We start from the raw sequence: 17,178 nt of genomic DNA, 5'->3' as shown, positions 1-17,178 counted from the left end.
TGCCTTTAAAGTGGGCACCACCAGCCACATCACCCCAGCTCAACTGGCCAAGCACAGGAGCTTCCCCAGGCAGAAATTTTCAAGGAGCTGAACAAGCTGCGTCCTACCCTGCTGGGAGATAGAGAAATACTGAGAGGCAGATGGAGCTAGCCGTCCTAGAGGCACTATGGTTTTCAGTGTTCTCTATCTCCCCCTGCTGGTAGGTGGACACAACCCATTCGTAATGGATTCATCTGCTGCTGATGACAAGGAAAAAGTTGTTTTCAGTTCTCCATTCTTAATAACTTTCCCTGGCTCCAGAACGCAAAAGGAATGGGAAATCCTATACCTTACCATTAAGGATCTTCCCTTGGAAGTTAGGAAGACACATGGGTTACAGTTCAATAGACAGAATGTACTGGAGTTGCCAAGCCAGACGTTACGTGTGTATTTTTCCCATAGCTGGTCCGTTCCGATAGAATAGGCTCCCTTTAGTGTTGCAGGTTGCCATTCTCTCTCTTTTCAGACAAAACTGAAGGCTTACCTGTTTTGTTTCATTTAATGTTCATCCCTATGAACTGTTTTTAGGAGACAGCAGTTACTCCTAGTCTGATACATTTTATTGCTTTTTGAGATAATGGGGTTGTTTACTTGCAACAAGGGTACTCCATAGCAGGGGAATGTAGCCACCCTGTTGGGCAATGTCATCCTGACAGCTCCTGGTGGCGGTGCTCCTTAGCTTCAGGAAAGCTTTGTAGAGCCCCTCTCCTCCTCGGCCACAGAGGGAAGGAAAGTGTGCTTGCAATCCCCTGCTGTCTATGGAGGAGAACTTCCAATACAGATAAGCAACACCACTTCCTCTGTGGACAGTCAAGGGAATACAGCCCTAATAGAACCAGGGGTCACAGAGTACTAGTGTGGACAGAGCGACCCAGAAAGTAAATCAGGAGGCTGGAGGGAGGACTGAAGGCTTAGGCAAAAAGACTGAACAAGCAGTTCTATACAAAGGTGCAATCTTGCACTACACGACCCAACTGGAAAGAATGTGTTTCGTTAATGGCATACCTGACTTAGCAGGGTTGTAAGGAAATATTAAAGGATTTTTTAATGAAAGAACTGTGTTCCCTTTTGTTTTTAAAGGCCCTTTTGTGCTGTTGTTTTTGCTTGGTCTTTTTCTGTACTTGGTTCCCTCTCTTTGTCACAGAAGGGTTCCTGGAGACCATGACAATTTGTTGTACATCACAGGGTGTAGCTTGAGCTGTTCAAGAACCAGGCAATCAGCGACAAGGATTAGAGGCCAGGGTGCAGAAGTTGAACCTGTTGGGTCAGTAGGATTAGTGGTGCAATCATTACACAGAAATAGGGAGAACCAGATTTTCCTGGGCATTGAGGAGCAATAAGCATTAGAGAGGCTCTGTCATGGCAGAGTTTTTGTAGCACTTTGGGAATTAGAGGGAATGCGTACAAAAGGCCCCAGACACTATGAGAATTGCAAAGATATCGCGAAAAAGTCTGTGTGGAAACAGGTGGAAGAGCAGAAGTCATTGCAGTTGGTGTTGCTCAGTGAAGAAAAGAGGTCTATGTCCAGCAACCCCCATTTATAGAAGGTGTGGTTTGCCTTCCAGTTGCTGAGTGACCATTTCTGTGGATTGAGTCTGCGACTTAGGGAGTATGTCATCTGGTTTTGTTTGCTCGGAAGATATGTGGTGTGTAATATTGATCGCAACATTAGGGCGAAAAGCCGAATTCTGGTTGCTTCTCAGAAGACTAGGATAAATAGGCTAGCAAGGTATGGCCTGAGATATCAGCTGTTTGAAATGTGCCAGCCCAGAGGGAGCCCTTGAAGACTCGCCTTGTCTGTGAGGTTTATGGTAGTCAACACCTTTTTTGATGCCTTGAGGCCTGACAAAGTAGAGGTGTAGTGTGCTGTGGCGGAAGTGGCAGCATGATTTATTTTGCCTTTTTCCCCTCCTCTGTCCTGTTTAATTGTACTTCCTTTCTTGGTTATCCTTTCCTATAATTATTAGATATTGTAAACCGCTTAGATGGTTTGTCCTTGAGCGGTATACCAAAGAGAAACTTGAAAACATGTTTATATGCCATATGTGGGAGTGCCCAAAGATCCAACAACAAATGAGTGAAATATCAGCACAGCTGGAGCACATGAGAGGGCTTTCTCTACCTAACACACTGGAACGATGTGTGCTGGATCTCCACAATGAACTGGAGTTGGAATCTCCTCAGCAAGAGCTGTTTGTTCATAAAGTTTGTCTTATTGCAAAGAAATGTATGATAGCCTGCCACAGACTCTCTGTGAAGGAATTCTGCGCTTGATGTGTTAAAAATAGAGAGGCTAACTGTATTAAGGGTAAGGGTGAAGGTGGTTGAAATGTTTTTTTGCAGTAAGGGAGCCTAAAAAGGCCTCCCAAACCATGTGGCTTCGAAATACTCTCCTTAATGCATTACAAAACTGAGGTTAAGTTGGGAGGCTAGGGGGAAGGGGAAATAGGATTTTATAAAACAAGCAAGTTATATGTTAATGTGGTCAATCCGCACAATTGTCACTTTTGTAATAATCCCTGTTGAATATACATATATATATGATATGATGCACTGAAGTATGCTTTAGTAAAAAGAAATTTCATAAATAAATTTCTATAAAATCTCCTGTATCTCGACTAGACTGTCTCTTCTGTATATCTATACAACATTGTATATACTCCTGATAGAGCGCACTCAAGGTCTTAAAATAAGTTTTACTCTGGGCCATATGTTGAAGAACACCAATTAAAAGGGCCACAGAACTGCTGATATGCAGCACCGCAATCACCTAGTACAGCAGCAGCAGCAATAAAGACTCCAGATCAGCACCAGAAAGTTAACCAACAGAAAGGTTACATTTATTCTTTCATCCATCAACCACAACAGAACGCATTACCTAGTTTGGCAAAAAAACTCAATAGTTTAAAATTGCATTTCCTCATGGTTCAAGTTAGAATCCTATTTTCCATCACCAGCATCCAAATCAAAGGATGATTAAGATACCTACCACTTGGTTAAAGACAAGTGTTTTTACCCACCATCTATTTTTGTCCGCAGTGAAACTGCACAAGCGAATCAAGCTCAGAATAGGTTTTGCATCTGCTGTGATTTTATGATGTGAGAGTCTAGTATAAAATACTGTGTGAAAACCAATCTAAATGCAAAGTGTATGTTTACAAAAATATTTGTTTTTTTTCTTTTTTTTTACAGGGGCATTAGGTTACTGAACCATCTTTATTCATTTCAAGCTGCCCGTCTTGAAAAAGCAATTCAGAACTTTGTCTTTTTACTTCTAGCTATTTCCAGTTTCGAAAACAAATTTAAAAACGTACCTACTTAGGAAATTTGTTTTGAAAACTAATAATTAGTTTGGGTATGTTTTTATTTTTCAGTATAATTCTGTACATATATTTGAGGTTTGAAGGCTGTATTTCCTGGAAATGTCCACCTTCTTTTACAATGTGATCCACTTTGAACCGTGAGGTATACAGGCAGAACACAAGCTATACTGTTAATGTCAAACATTTGCAGCTAGCTGTGTTTTCAGACTTGATAAATAGAAGTTTGAGCTTATTTTGGTAATATTTCTTAACAGTCCAGTAATGCACTGCTGGCAGAATAAATGATTGGGATGTAGGATACAGCTTCTCACCTGCTGAGTCACCAAATGAGAGATTTTTCAGACAGCTGGAATTGCAGGTACTACAGTTGATTTGGAGATTTATAAGAGATGCCATTCAGGGACAGCTTATCCTAGCCTTAGGGTACTCTAGTATCCCCATTCAGGTCACCTTTTTGTTTGATTCTAGCAACTGAGAGTGGAAATAAAACATTGAACTGATTTCTAAAAGCTCAGCCTCCTTAGCAGGGATCTACAATACTGTAACAAGAACCCTAGAGAGATTATATAGAGAAATAGTACACGTCAGGAACTGATAGAGAATCTGTTCTCATTTAAGATTAGAACCAAATACTATAAAACCTATTTACCAGACCATTTTTCCTACAATGTACAGCTTTTCAGACCACAGTTTTGCTGCAGTTGTGATCAGACAGATTCAAACAGCAAAGGCACTGGTATTTTTTTTAAACTGAACATCTCCCTCATAGGTACTGTGACTCAAGACCAACATCTCAATTCATTCTAACACCAAAAAACACACACAATGCAGTAATGCCTTAACTGATTTCACTAAAAGCGAGAGCCACAGTAAGCATGGTGGGCCCTAAAGGACACACTTATAAACTGGCAGGATACCATTTATGTTTCTTGAAGACAACTTGAATCATATACACCTCCGGCCCCCTAAACGCAATCCTCAAATCCCAACTTCTTTGCTACCAACTGGTCTTGCTTTCAAGATACAAAACAATGAACGTTCATGAGACACACTTGAACCTAAGTTATTAGTACAAGCTGCCTAGTTTGATTATTCAGAAAAACTGGAACCTGCTGAGGGTTCTTGAGGACTGTATTTCAGAACCCTCCCAGTGAATAGGTAACGAGAAAAGAAGTCCACAGCACTAGCACTACTTGATTAACTGCTAGAAATTAGAGGCGAGCACAGTACTGGCGTTATCTACCTGAATTCTTGCTAACAGATGTACAAATTAGTGTTTAGCTGCAATATTTCTACCAGTCTAAAGAACAACTAAGTCAACCTCTGTCTCCTTAATAGAACATACTGCACGGACCAAAACATTCAGAGGACACCCTTCAATGGTTTACACATCAAAACAAAAGCACCTTCTGGTTAAATATGCCAAAAATTAATTCTGTTTTATTGCATGACGTTGCATAAGAAGGATTATGTTTGGAAACTGTAAGGCATCATGCAATTACCAATGAGCTAATTAGTTGCGGTGTCATAAGATAGGTGGTTACATAGTCTAAGTTTATTAAACCAGTTTCAAAAAAGTACATAAAAAAATTTTACACGATGATCATTCAATACCTTTCACACGCCTGTACCTTTCCCTGTTAAAAAGTGCATTCAAAAGATATGGTACTGGAAAGTCACTCTGTCCATAAACTGGAGGGGCTGCTACCATGAATATCTTAAGTTGTGAGAAACTAGAAATCATGCTATGGGATTACAGAGATCATGTTTTCAAATGCAAACTTTCTTGAAATTGGTTTTCAATCCCATACTTAAAAATTTAGAACAGTTGATATATCAATATTCTTTAAAAAAAAAAAAAGAAGAAAGAAAAAACAAAAAAGCTTTTAGAACCAAATATTTAACAAACAAAAGTCAAACGAGTTCAAGTTATGCACGCTGAGTTATCAAATAACCGAGTGGACTTAATATTCATACTCGCAACAGAATGCACCAATGCAATTTTGGCATTAGTCAATGTATTGTGAGAGCCAGCGAAAACCTTCTCCATAGCCTTCTCTCTTTAGCACGCTGCACATGAAGACTTCAAGGGGTCTGGCGTTCAGTTCTTTTAATGAGATGTTTCCCTAGAAATTGAAAGAGCCCAAAATCAGTTGCAGCAAGTACTACAAAATAATTGTTTACAAACAAACATAGAATGCAAATCTAGCTTTCTAACATGATACAGGCAGGTATCCTAAATTCTAGAGTTTAACTTTATCTGTACATTCAGAACTCCTGCCTAATTGCTTTGTGATGCTGAAGACAGATTGCATGTTGCCTGCACTGATTCTCTCTTTAGTTTAGGTCTGCTATCTGGCAGGCCTACACTGCTTTATCTAGGGAGCCACTATTTAGAGCAACACTTCTTCATATATATATAACAAATTCGAAAACATTACACATTCCTGAACATCAAAAAAAAACTAGTTAAAAGGCTCCAGACTATTGCAACAAAGAAAAAGGAAATAGAAAAAGGACTGTTTGGGGACAGGATGAACAGTTTGCCAAAATTGGAAATAAAATACTGTTTAAATAAAGACTTGCTGAAGCAGAATTTTCATGCAATTCAGAAGCACTGGTGGGATTGAAGAACGAACTAATTTACCTTTCCCGTCGTCTGACCATAGAGTCCAAACATTTCTCTTAACTTCTCTTCGCTGATGGCTTCTGGTTTGTCGATTTTATTGCCAAGAACTAGGATAGGCACGTTAGCAATTGTTTCATCTGTCATTAGTGCCTACAAAAGAATACAAAGAATTTCATCAGCAACACAAAACAGAAGTCCCGACAATGTGCCTGCATTTCCTCAGCCTGCACCTTTGGAGGAAGAGATTTGGAAAAGGGGGCTATTTTATAAGCCCTTTTCACAATATGCATATGTAAATACCAGCATTCACATATCAAACGAACATAGAAAACCTGATTTTAGAAAGTTGAGATTTATACATGTAAATTGTGAATAGGAGCAATTTTGGGCATGGTTCAGGTGAGAAAGGAAATGCACCTTTATGAGTGCCTTTTTTTTTTTTTGCAGTATATTAATTTTATTTTGAGTTTATTTATTTAGAACAAAAATAAGCATAATAATAACTGTAGCAAAGTCCTCTCCAAGACCCACCCCCTCTTCAATCCTATACCCAAGGTGTGCACTGAGGTCCAGATATCAATGTACCGTTATCATATATAGCGGGAGTACCAGAAGCTTAAAAGAATGCATTGCAATGATAAAGCTTCTATAATATAGTCTCTAGCTGGGGGAAGACTCTTCAAACCTTATAAGCGTCCCCAGATTTAGGAAATTTAGTCATACGTCCATGTCGCAATGCCGTCAATTTTTGATATTTGAAAAATAAAGTCAAATTTTTTTGTAATATCTGAGCTATGGAGGGCTGTTTTCAAGCTTCATGATCAATGCTGAAATGTAAACCTGCTCTTCAGCATGTCTAGGTTTTGTAAAATTGTTTTGGGACAGTGTTCTATAGTAGGGTTTAGGGGAAGTTGCCTCCTTTATCCCCTCCCCTGCCCCTCACTGATTGTGGACTCTGTACCTAACTGGGAGAATATAGATGGCTGGGTTTCCAAAATGACAGACATACACGACTAAGTGTCCACACTTACATATCTAGGTTCTAAAAATTACCAAACATACATGTAAAGTTCCAGCACACATATAGATGTTACTTGGCTGCTTTCGTTGATGTTTTAGCCATTGAAAATTGCAAACTGGATGCCGCCATTGCTTGTTGCCAAAAAATAAATAATAATAAAAAAAAGGTTCTACACTGGAAGATCTTTTTCTAAAATATTACCAGAAATTGATGCAGCCCAACTTGGACATCTCAGTTCTGATTTGTATACTTTTTTCTAAAATCTGCCCTACTTTCTGTTGTCTGGCAATAAAATGAAAGGGTAAGAGGGGCCTATACTTGCAGTAACAGATCCAACAAATATTTCATTTTCATTTGCTGTTGACTGTCAATGCTGAACAGTTCAAAGTAAACAGATCAGACTAAAGACAAAATTAAAATTAGCACAAGTCATACATGAAGGAGGAGAAAATGATTCACCTGGGAAAAGCTGCTATTGAAAGGGAGGCCTCCCAAAAACCTGAGCAAGAGAAGCAGCCGAAGGACCAGCGTAAAAGGCAGTCAAATAATGGATAGAAAAGGATAAGAGCCTTATGGAGGCTAATGGAAGACAACCCTAAAGAAACAAGGTTCTTAGAGACTAAATGGTGGTGAGAAGGAACAATGCAATGGGAAGTGATGTTTCAAAAGTTACAGGGCAGGCATAAGAAAGCATGAGCTTGTAGCAGTGAAAAGGGAGAAGCCAAGCAGGTGAAAGGAACCCACATCCCATGCCTCTCTTGAAATGGTGAGGACAACCCCCCACCCCCAGTAATACATATCTTAAATTAAAACAGTATTAGAGGAATATTAGCTTATTTACTCACATCAAGTTCTACTTTTGACTCTGCCAGTCTTGAATGATCTGCACAATCCACCAGGAACACAATACCATTGATGGCTGGGAGGTAGTTTTTCCACACTCTGCGAGCTTATGCAAAACAGAAAGACTCAAATCAATGAAGGCCATGCTTTATCAACCAAGATGCTTAAGAAAAATATTCTAAGGTTTACAGTGCAGGAATCAAAGGCCCAAATACTCCAAATCCAAGACAGGTATAAGAAATTATCTAGGTAGAGAAGCCCTATCTTTTCAACTCGAGTAGCCTGTGAACTAATCATCTTAAGCAGAGGAATCCCTACTGTTGTTACCAAGAACATCCCTTTACACTGTGATACGTTTAGATAAATGTAGACAGTTACAAAAATATAATAATTTGAAAGTAAAGCAGGCTAAGAGTTTATTACTCTAAGCAGGTTTTGGAAAAAGGCAATATAGCACAAGCTTTATTTTCTCTTGTTAAAAAAAAAAAACGAAAAAAAACAGGAAAAACAAGAGGCGGGGCTTGTTATGTCCAATCTGGAAGTACTTGGTCACTTGTTGATAGATGCAACTGCAGGAAATGAAAATGATTAAAATTCTACAAAGGGAGAGCATATGCTGCCTGTGGCCCAATGGACCACTTTTCAGGCCTGCTCCCTCAAAGATTTCCAAGGTTATTTCAAAGATTAAACCTACTACTTTGTGTTTGGATCACATCCTATTTCTTGGCTTAAAATTGAGAGACATGGTCTGGTACCTTTACTATTACATATGACAAGTCTTGGAAATATGCTGTAGTTAGACCTATATTAAAAGGCATGAAGGAGGACATGTTAAAAGCTACTACTACTACTACTACTACTTAACATTTCTAGAGCGCTACTAGGGTTACGCAGCGCTGTACAATTTAACAAAGAGAGACAGTCCCTGCTCAAAGAGCTTACAATCTAATAGACAAGTGAACGGTCGGTCCGATCGGGGCAGTCAAATTGGGGCAGTCTGGATTCACTGAACGGTAAGGGTTAGGTGCCGAACGCAGCATTGAAGAGGTGGGCTTTAAGCAAAGACTTGAAGATGGGCAGGGAGGGGGCTTGGCGTAAGGGTTCAGGAAGGTTGTTCCAAGCATAGGGTGAGGCGAGGCAGAATGAGCGGAGCCTGGAGTTGGCGGTGGTGGAGAAGGGTACTGAGAGGAGGGATTTATCCTGTGAACGGAGGTTACGGGCGGGAACGTAAGGGAGATGAGGGTAGAGAGGTAGTGAGGGGCAGCAGACTGAGTGCATTTGTAGGTAAGAAGAAGCTTGAATTGAATGCGGTATCTGATCGGAAGCCAGTGAAGTGACCTGAGGAGAGGGGTGATATGAGTATATCGGTTCTGGCGGAATATGAGACGTGCAGCAGAGTTCTGAACAGACTGAAGGGGGGATAGATGGCTAAGTGGGAGGCCGGTGAGGAGTAAGTTGCAGTAGTCCAGGCGAGAGGTAATGAGAGCGTGGACGAGAGTTCGGGTGGTGTGTTCAGAGAGGAAAGGGCGAATTTTGCTGATGTTAAAGAGGAAGAAGCGACAGGTCTTGGCTATCTGCTGGATATGCGCAGAGAAGGAAAGAGAGGAGTCAAAGATGACTCCGAGGTTGCGGGCAGATGAGACGGGGAGGATGAGGGTGTTATCAACTGAGATAGAAAGTGGAGGAAGAGGAGAAGCTCAGAATTATAGGCTCATCTCAGATTTGCCTTTTATGGCCAAAACTACTGAATAGCACTGGAACAACCAGTTATTTTTGTAGAATCTGCTCACATCTTACATCCCTGACAGTGAAGATTTAGAGAGGGCCACAGTACAGGGGCCTTGATTACAGCAATTTAGATAAAGGATATATTGCCCTTGCAAAATCATTGGACTTAGCTTTTGACCTGATTCACACATTCTTATTGCAACTTTCACAAGATGTAGGTATCGCAGAGGTAGTACTAGAGTGGTTCAGTTCATTTTTGAACCAAAGGACATTTCAAGATTCTCAAAAATCCCTGCTTTCTACAAGTTTTGATATTGATCGTGGAGTCCCACAAGGCTTCTGCATTGTCTCCCATGCTATTTAATATATTTTTAAGTCTGCATATGATATTTATTTATTTAGAACATTTATATCCCACATATTCCCACCATGGCGGGCGCTACGTGGCTAACAATATTTATGAAAAGAACATCATACAAATTCAAGGCCGGGGCAGAGAATAAGGAACATCGTGGGAGGGGAGCAAACAACAGGAGATGCAAACGAGGGCCGGTAGGAAGTTAAAAAACAGAAGAGTATGCTTGACCACATAGATAAGTCTTAAGGGACTTCTTGAATATTAATACCAAGTCTGGGTTTGCGTGTGTTTTGTTACGCCGATGATATTTTAATCTTAGCACAGATTGATCCAGATACTTTGGATATCTCAGAAATGTAAAATGGTCTAGAAGCTGATTGGTTGTTTCAACGGCATCAGGTTTTAAATATTCAAAAAACTAAAATCTGTTGCATTACAGGAGATTGGGATAGGCCTATGGTTATGCCAGTATTGTTTGGAAATCCCATACTACCAGTGGAATGTTTCCGTTACTTGTGAGTGCTTATTGATTCAAGATTAACATTTGAAGATCAGGTCAATAAAATGGTAAAAGAGGGTTTTGTAATTTTGAGAAGATTATGATCTTTGAGATATTTGTTCAACGAGGAAACGTAACATGCTTTGTTAATATCAAGGTTAGATTATGCAAATGTGATTTGTGCAGGTCTGTCGGGTAATAAATTGAAGAGATTGCAAACTCTGCAAAATGTGGCTATTATGCTCTTGGGAAATTAGAAGAAATATGATCACGTTTCCCTCTTTTTTGTGCTTTACCACTGGGTGCCAACAACATTTAGAACTTATTTCAAGATTTTGGTTTTGGCTCAAAGAGCATTTCATGAGGTAAAACCCTCTTATTTAAAATAGCCTGACTATTCCATATATTCCAGGAAGGGTCCTTAGATCTATGCAGGATTGCCTGATGGTTGAGCCATCAAGAACTAGAATAAGGGGAGTCTGGGCTAGGGAAAGAGCAGTCTCTTGCTTAGCAACTCATTTATGGAATACTGTTCCATAAGATATACGTGTAGAGTTAAACTCTAATACATTGAAGACCATGCTTAAAAGGTTTTATTTTGGGCAAGCTTTTGTTTTTATTGAACAAGAGGTAGTTAGGATTTATTAGGAATCTGTTAATGGAAAGGCACTATCTCTATGTGATAGAATATGCTGTAATGTCTTTCCTGTCAACAAAATTGGAGTTCCTTCCTTTTTAATATTTTGTGCTTTTTATTTTTCTGTGTGTTTTAACTGCTGTGATCTGTTCAGGCCAGGTAGTATATTAGTTTTGGATAATACTGATGTCAGCTCATCCCAGCATACTATGAGTAATTGAGGAGTATACCACCACCAGTACAAAGCTGAGGCTACACATGGAGTAGCCATAAGAGCCTCACAATTAAAAATGTACTCTATCTAGAGAACAGCTTACAGAACCAATTATACAGCAGGACAGATGCTGCCATCTGCTTGGCAAAAAAAGAAGGAAGTGGAAAACACAACTTCAAGAGATCAATCCGAGACAAGGGGTGAGATGCTCCAGGAAAGCTTTATTAGGACCTAATAAAGCTTTCCTGGAGCATCTCACCCCTTGTCTCGGATTGATCTCTTGAAGTTGTGTTTTCCACTTCCTTCTTTTGTTGAATTTTTGTGGAAACTGCGAACCCCTTTTGTTTCTGCCATCTGCTTGGCAACGTATCCTTATTTTGCCAAAAAGGCTTTCTTTGCAAATGCTCTGGTTATATGCATGCTATAGATGCTCTCACTGCTGTTGCATTATGTAAGATCATCACAAGAGCATGCTGGCACCAGTCCCCTAGACCATAAGACAGTCAGATTTCTGGATGTTCCAGTATGAAAGCTGTGCTAAAAGATATCGCGTGTTTTCACTGGCTGTGCCAGTAATGTGGAGTACACGTCTACCTGCTTTAGTAAGGACTTAAAAGGCACACTGGTACTTCTTCCAGTGTAGTGTGTAGTTGTGTATGTCTTATTTCTTCAAAGTCTTAGGGATGCTGCACAGCTTGTTTTGTCTATCCCTGTTTTGTTATTAACTTTGTACTGCTCGTTTTATTTATAAACACACTTCAAGTCAGGTGGTGACAGGGTGGTGAAATTTCTGATCATCCTAAGACATCAGCCCTTTCCCTCTTTTTCACACTATCATTGGAACAAATGTTATGATTTGCTTATATTTTCTGGCAGTGTCATTTGCTCATTCTACTAAAAGCTGAGTAGCAACGTATTGAGTTACTTTCTAATTGGTGACCTTTGTCCCTTTGCTTTCAATGTGCTAACATGATCAGCACATAACTTTTACATACTAACTGACCTATTAGCAAACCACCTTTGGACCTTGCGTAGGTGGAATAATGGGAGAAGTCCGACATTGAGACCAGCACAGACTTTAAACTGTTTCAAGGTGTATAAGAATCTACAACATTGCCTCACCCACTGTCCACTGGAGGTTTGATAGTGTAAATTGGCAGTAGCAATAATCCAGGCAAAGTTTTGCTTTAACACTTTTGCTTAGCTAAAAACCAAAAAGTGTCCTTTTGCGATTACATACAGCTTGCTGTATCCCTGAAGCATTTGCCAGCATCGGCTCCTCTGTATGTGCTTTAGGCCATAGCTCTTGCTTCAAGGCATCAACTGGAATAGGAGACGCAGTTCCCTCTAAGCCGGACAGGACTCCTCCAACTGCATTGCTGCCATTAGGGGGTGGTGTTTTATTATGTTTTCAATCCAGTATCCCTGGAATCCTGCATAGCTTGCCTGTCCCTTACTATTGCAAATGTGACAGTGAAACAGCACCACCCACTGGCAGGACCGTAGCTGGAAGACTCCCACTCAGTTTAGAGGAAACAGTGAATAGGGTCTGGGTCTATGGGAGTGCAGTACAAGGCTGATATACAGAAAACATAAGCATCTGAAGAGGAATCAAGTTTTAAGCTGGGTAACAATGCTATACAGCGATCTCTAGGATAAATCTTGAACAGCAAGTTTCACTATACAAAGCACAGACAGGTAAAGCAAATGATACATACCTGTAGCAGGTGTTCTCCGAGGACAGCAGGCTGATTGTTCTCACGACTGGGTTGACGTCCACGGCAGCCCCCCACCAACTGTAAAAAAAACTTTGTGGGCGGTCCCGCACGCAGGGCACGCCCACTGCTTATGCGCGGCCTTCTTCCCGCCCTGCGCGGACCCTTCCCCCTCAGTTGAATGACAAGCAAAGAAATGATGAAAAACGCAAACTCCAAAGGGGAGGAGGGGGGTAGGTGAGAACAATCAGCCTGCTGTCCTCGGAGAACACCTGCTACAGGTATGTATCATTCGCTTTCTCCGAGGACAAGCAGGCTGCTTGTTCTCATGACTGGGGTATCCCTAGCTCTCAGGCTCAGTCAAAACAAGAACCCAGGTCAATTGAACCTCACAACGGTGAGGGCATAACAGAAATTGACCTACGAAGAACAACTAACTGAGAGTGCAGCCTGAACAGAACAAAATCAGGTCCTGGAGGGTGGAGTTGGATTCAAACCCCAAACTGATTCTGCAGCACCGACTGCCCGAACCGACTGTCGCGTCGGGTATCCTGCTGGAGGCAGTAATGTGATGTGAATGTGTGGACTGATGACCACGTCGCAGCCTTGCAAATTTCTTCAATAGTGGCTGACTTCAAGTGGGCCACTGACGCTGCCATGGCTCTAACACTATGATCTGTGACATGACCCTCAAGAGCCAGCCCAGCCTGGGCGTAAGTGAAGGAAATGCAATCTGCTAGCCAATTGGAGATGGTGCGTTTCCCGACAGCAACCCCCCTCCTATTGGGGTCAAAAGAAATAAATTGGGCGGACTGTCTGTGGGACTATGTCCGCTCCAGATAGAAGGCCAACGCTCGCTTGCAGTCCAATGTGTGCAACTGACGTTCAGCAGGGCGGGTATGCGGTCTGGGAAAGAATGTCGGCAAGACAATTGACTGGTTAAGATGGAACTCCGACACCACCTTTGGCAGGAACTTAGGGTGCGTGCAGAGTACTACTCTGTTATGATGAAATTTGGTATAAGAAGCATGAGCTACCAGGGCTTGAAGCTCACTGACTCTATGAGCTGAAGTAACTGCCACCAAGAAAAAGACCTTCCAGGTCAAGTACTTCAGATGGCAAGAATTCAGTGGCTCAAAAGGAGGTTTCATCAGCTGGGTGAGGACGACGTTGAGATCCCATGACACTGCAGGAGGCTTGACCGGAGGCCTTGACAAAAGCAAGCCTCTCATAAATCGAACGACTAAAGGCTCTCCAGAGATGGCTTTACCCTCTACACAATGATGGTAAGCACTAATCGCACTGAGGTGATTCCTTACTGAGTTGGTCTTGAGACCAGACTCTGATAAGTGCAGAAGGTAGTCAAGCAGGTTCTGTGCAGGGCAAGAACGAGGTTCTAGGGCCTTGTTCTCACACCCAAACGACAAACCTCTTCACTTAAAAAAGTAACTCTTTTTAGTGGAATCCTTTCTAGAGGCAAGCAAGACACGGGAGACACCCTCAGACAGACCCAACAAAGCAAAATCTACGCCCTCAACATCCAGGCCGTGAGAGCCAGGGACTGAAGGTTGGGGTGCAGAAGCGCTCCGTCCTTCTGCGAAATGAGTCGGAAAACACTCCAATCTCCACGGTTCTTCGGAGGACAACTCCAGAAGTAGAGGGAACCAGATCTGACGGGGCCAAAAAGGCGCTATCAGAATCATGGTGCCGTGGTCTTGCTTGAGCTTCAACAAGGTCTTCCCCACCAAAGGTATGGGAGGATAAGCATACAGGAGGCCGTTCCCCCAATGGAGGAGAAAGGCATCCGACGCCAGTCTGCCGTGTGCCTGTAGTCTGGAACAGAACAGAGGCAGCTTGTGGTTGGTCTGAGAGGCGAAAAGGTCCACCGAGGGGGTGCCCCACTCTCGGAAGATCTTGCGTACCACTCTGGAATGGAGCGACCACTCGTGCGGTTGCATGACTCTGCTCAGCCTGTCGGCCAGACTGTTGTTTACGCCTGCCAGGTATGTGGCTTGGAGAAGCATGCCGAACTGGCAAGCCCAACTCCATATCCCGACGGCTTCCTGACACAGGGGGCGAGATCCGGTGCCCCCCTGCTTGTTGATATAATACATTGCAACCTGATTGTCTGTCCGAATTTGGATGATTTGGTAGGACAGCCGATCTCTGAAGGCCTTCAGTGCGTTCCAGGACCGCTCGGAGCTCCAGGAGGTTGATCTGAAGATCCTGTTCTGGAGGGACCACAGTCCCTGGGTGTGGAGCCCATCGACATGAGCTCCCCACCCCAGGCAAGATGCATCCGTCGTCAGCACCTTCGTGGGCTGTGGAATTTGGAATAGAAGTCCCAGGGTCAAATTGGTCCGAATCGTCCACCAGTGCAGCGAATTGCGGCAACTGGCAGACAGGCGGATGACATCTTCTAGATTCCCGGTAGCTTGGCACCACTGGGAAACTAGGGTCCACTGAGCAGATCTCATGTGAAGGCGAGCCATGGGAGTCACATGAACCGTGGAGACCATATGACCCAGGAGTCTCAACATCTGCCAAGCTGTGACCTGCTGAGACGCTCTGGTCTGGGAAGCGAGGGACAGAAGATTCTGCGCCCTTGCTTCGGGAAGAAAGGCCTGAGCCGTCTGGGAGTTCAGCAGAGCTCCTATGAATTCCAGAGATTGGACTGGCTGGAGATGGGACTTCGGGTAATTTATCACAAACCCCAGCAGCTCCAGAGGTGAATAGTGCACTGCATGGACCAAAGAGCTCCTGCCTCTGAGGTGCTCTTGACCAGCCAATCGTCGAGCTACGGGAACACCTGCACCCCCCAGCTTGCGTAGATACGCCGCAACCACCACCAGACACTTCGTGAACACCCGTGGTGCAGAGGCGAGCCCAAAGGGCAGCACACAATACTGAAAGTGCCGTGTCCCAGACGGAATCGGAGATACTGTCTGTGAGCTGGCAGTATCGGGATGTGAGTATAAGCGTCCTTTAAATCCAGGGAACATAGCCAATCGTCCTTTCTGAATCATTGGTAGAAGGGTGCCCAAGGAAAGCATCCTGAACTTTTCTTTGACCAGATATTTGTTCAGGACTCTCAGGTCTAGGATGGGGCGCATCCCCCCTGTTTTCTTTTGCATAAGGAAGTACCTGGAATAGAATCCCTGCCCTTCCTGCCAGGGTTGGCATGGGCTCGACCGCATTGGTGCTGAGAAGGGCGGAGAGTTCCTCTGCACGTACCTGCTGTGATGGGAGCTGAAGGATTGGGCTCCCGGTGGGCAATTTTGTGAAGTGGAGACCAAATTCAGGGTGTATCCGCACCGCACTATTTGGAGAACCCACTGGTCGGAGGTTATAAGAGGCCACTTTGGTGAAAGCTTTTAACCTCCCCCCGACGGTAGGTCGTCCGGCACGGACACTTTGATGGCGGCTATGTCCCATGGATCCAGTCAAAAGCCCGTCCCCTGCTTTTGCTGTGGAGGCGCAGGGGTCTGCTTAGGCGCACGCTGTTGACGGAAACGAGCGCGCTGGGACTGTCCCTGTGCCTGAGGAGGCCTTCGGGCCGGCTGGGTGTACTACACTTGCTGTAGGCGTAGGGTGCAGCCTGCCGGGCCCAGGAAAAACGTCCACCTGCAGAGGTGGATGCTGAGGCGCCCGGTGGGAGAGCTTGTCGAGAGCGGTTTCCCGCTGGTGTAGTTAGTCCACCAACCTGCTCGACCTTCTCGCCAAAAATGTTATCCCCCCGGCAAGGGACATCCGCCAGTCGCTGCTGGGTGTGGTTGTCCAGGTCAGAGGCAAGCAGCCAGGAAATTCTGCTCATCACTATACCTTGGGCCGCAGCTCGAGATGCCACATCACAGGTGTCATAGATACCCTGGACAGGAACGTTCTGCACGCCCTTCAGCTGCCTGACCACCTCTGAAAAGGCCTGGACTGCTCCGGGGGGAGCTTGTCGACCAGGTCCGCCAGTTGCCTCACATTGTTCCGCATGTGAATGCTCGTGTAGAGCTGGTATGACTGGATGCGGGGTCACGAGCATGGACAATTGGTAGGCCTTCCTCCCAAACGAGTCCAGAGTGCGAGACTCCCGCCCAGGGGGCGCCGAGGCGGTATCCCTCGAACTCCGTGCTCTCTTGAGAGCAAAGTCCACGACCGCCGAGTCATGAGGCAATTGAGGC

General features: G+C 43.6%; 1 protein-coding gene across 1 annotated transcript in view; it reads right to left on the bottom strand.

The window, feature by feature from the left end:
* Positions 1-4,769: 4,769 nt before the first annotated feature.
* The window catches only part of SAR1B (secretion associated Ras related GTPase 1B), a 34,972-nt gene continuing 22,563 nt past the window's right edge, over positions 4,770-17,178 (bottom strand). Inside the window, exons 6-8 of the mRNA XM_030213014.1 lie at positions 7,858-7,961; positions 6,010-6,141; positions 4,770-5,488 (exon numbers count right to left, since the gene is read on the bottom strand). Of these exons, the coding sequence (XP_030068874.1) occupies positions 5,372-5,488; positions 6,010-6,141; positions 7,858-7,961 (353 nt within the window). The 3' untranslated portion in view covers positions 4,770-5,371. The remainder of the gene's footprint in view (positions 5,489-6,009; positions 6,142-7,857; positions 7,962-17,178) is intronic.

The sequence above is a fragment of the Microcaecilia unicolor genome, chromosome 8 (genome assembly GCF_901765095.1).
Source record: "Microcaecilia unicolor chromosome 8, aMicUni1.1, whole genome shotgun sequence".
Classification (NCBI taxonomy): domain Eukaryota; kingdom Metazoa; phylum Chordata; class Amphibia; order Gymnophiona; family Siphonopidae; genus Microcaecilia; species Microcaecilia unicolor.
Note: the sequence above shows the minus strand (reverse complement) of the source record. Positions and strands in the feature narration are given on the sequence as shown.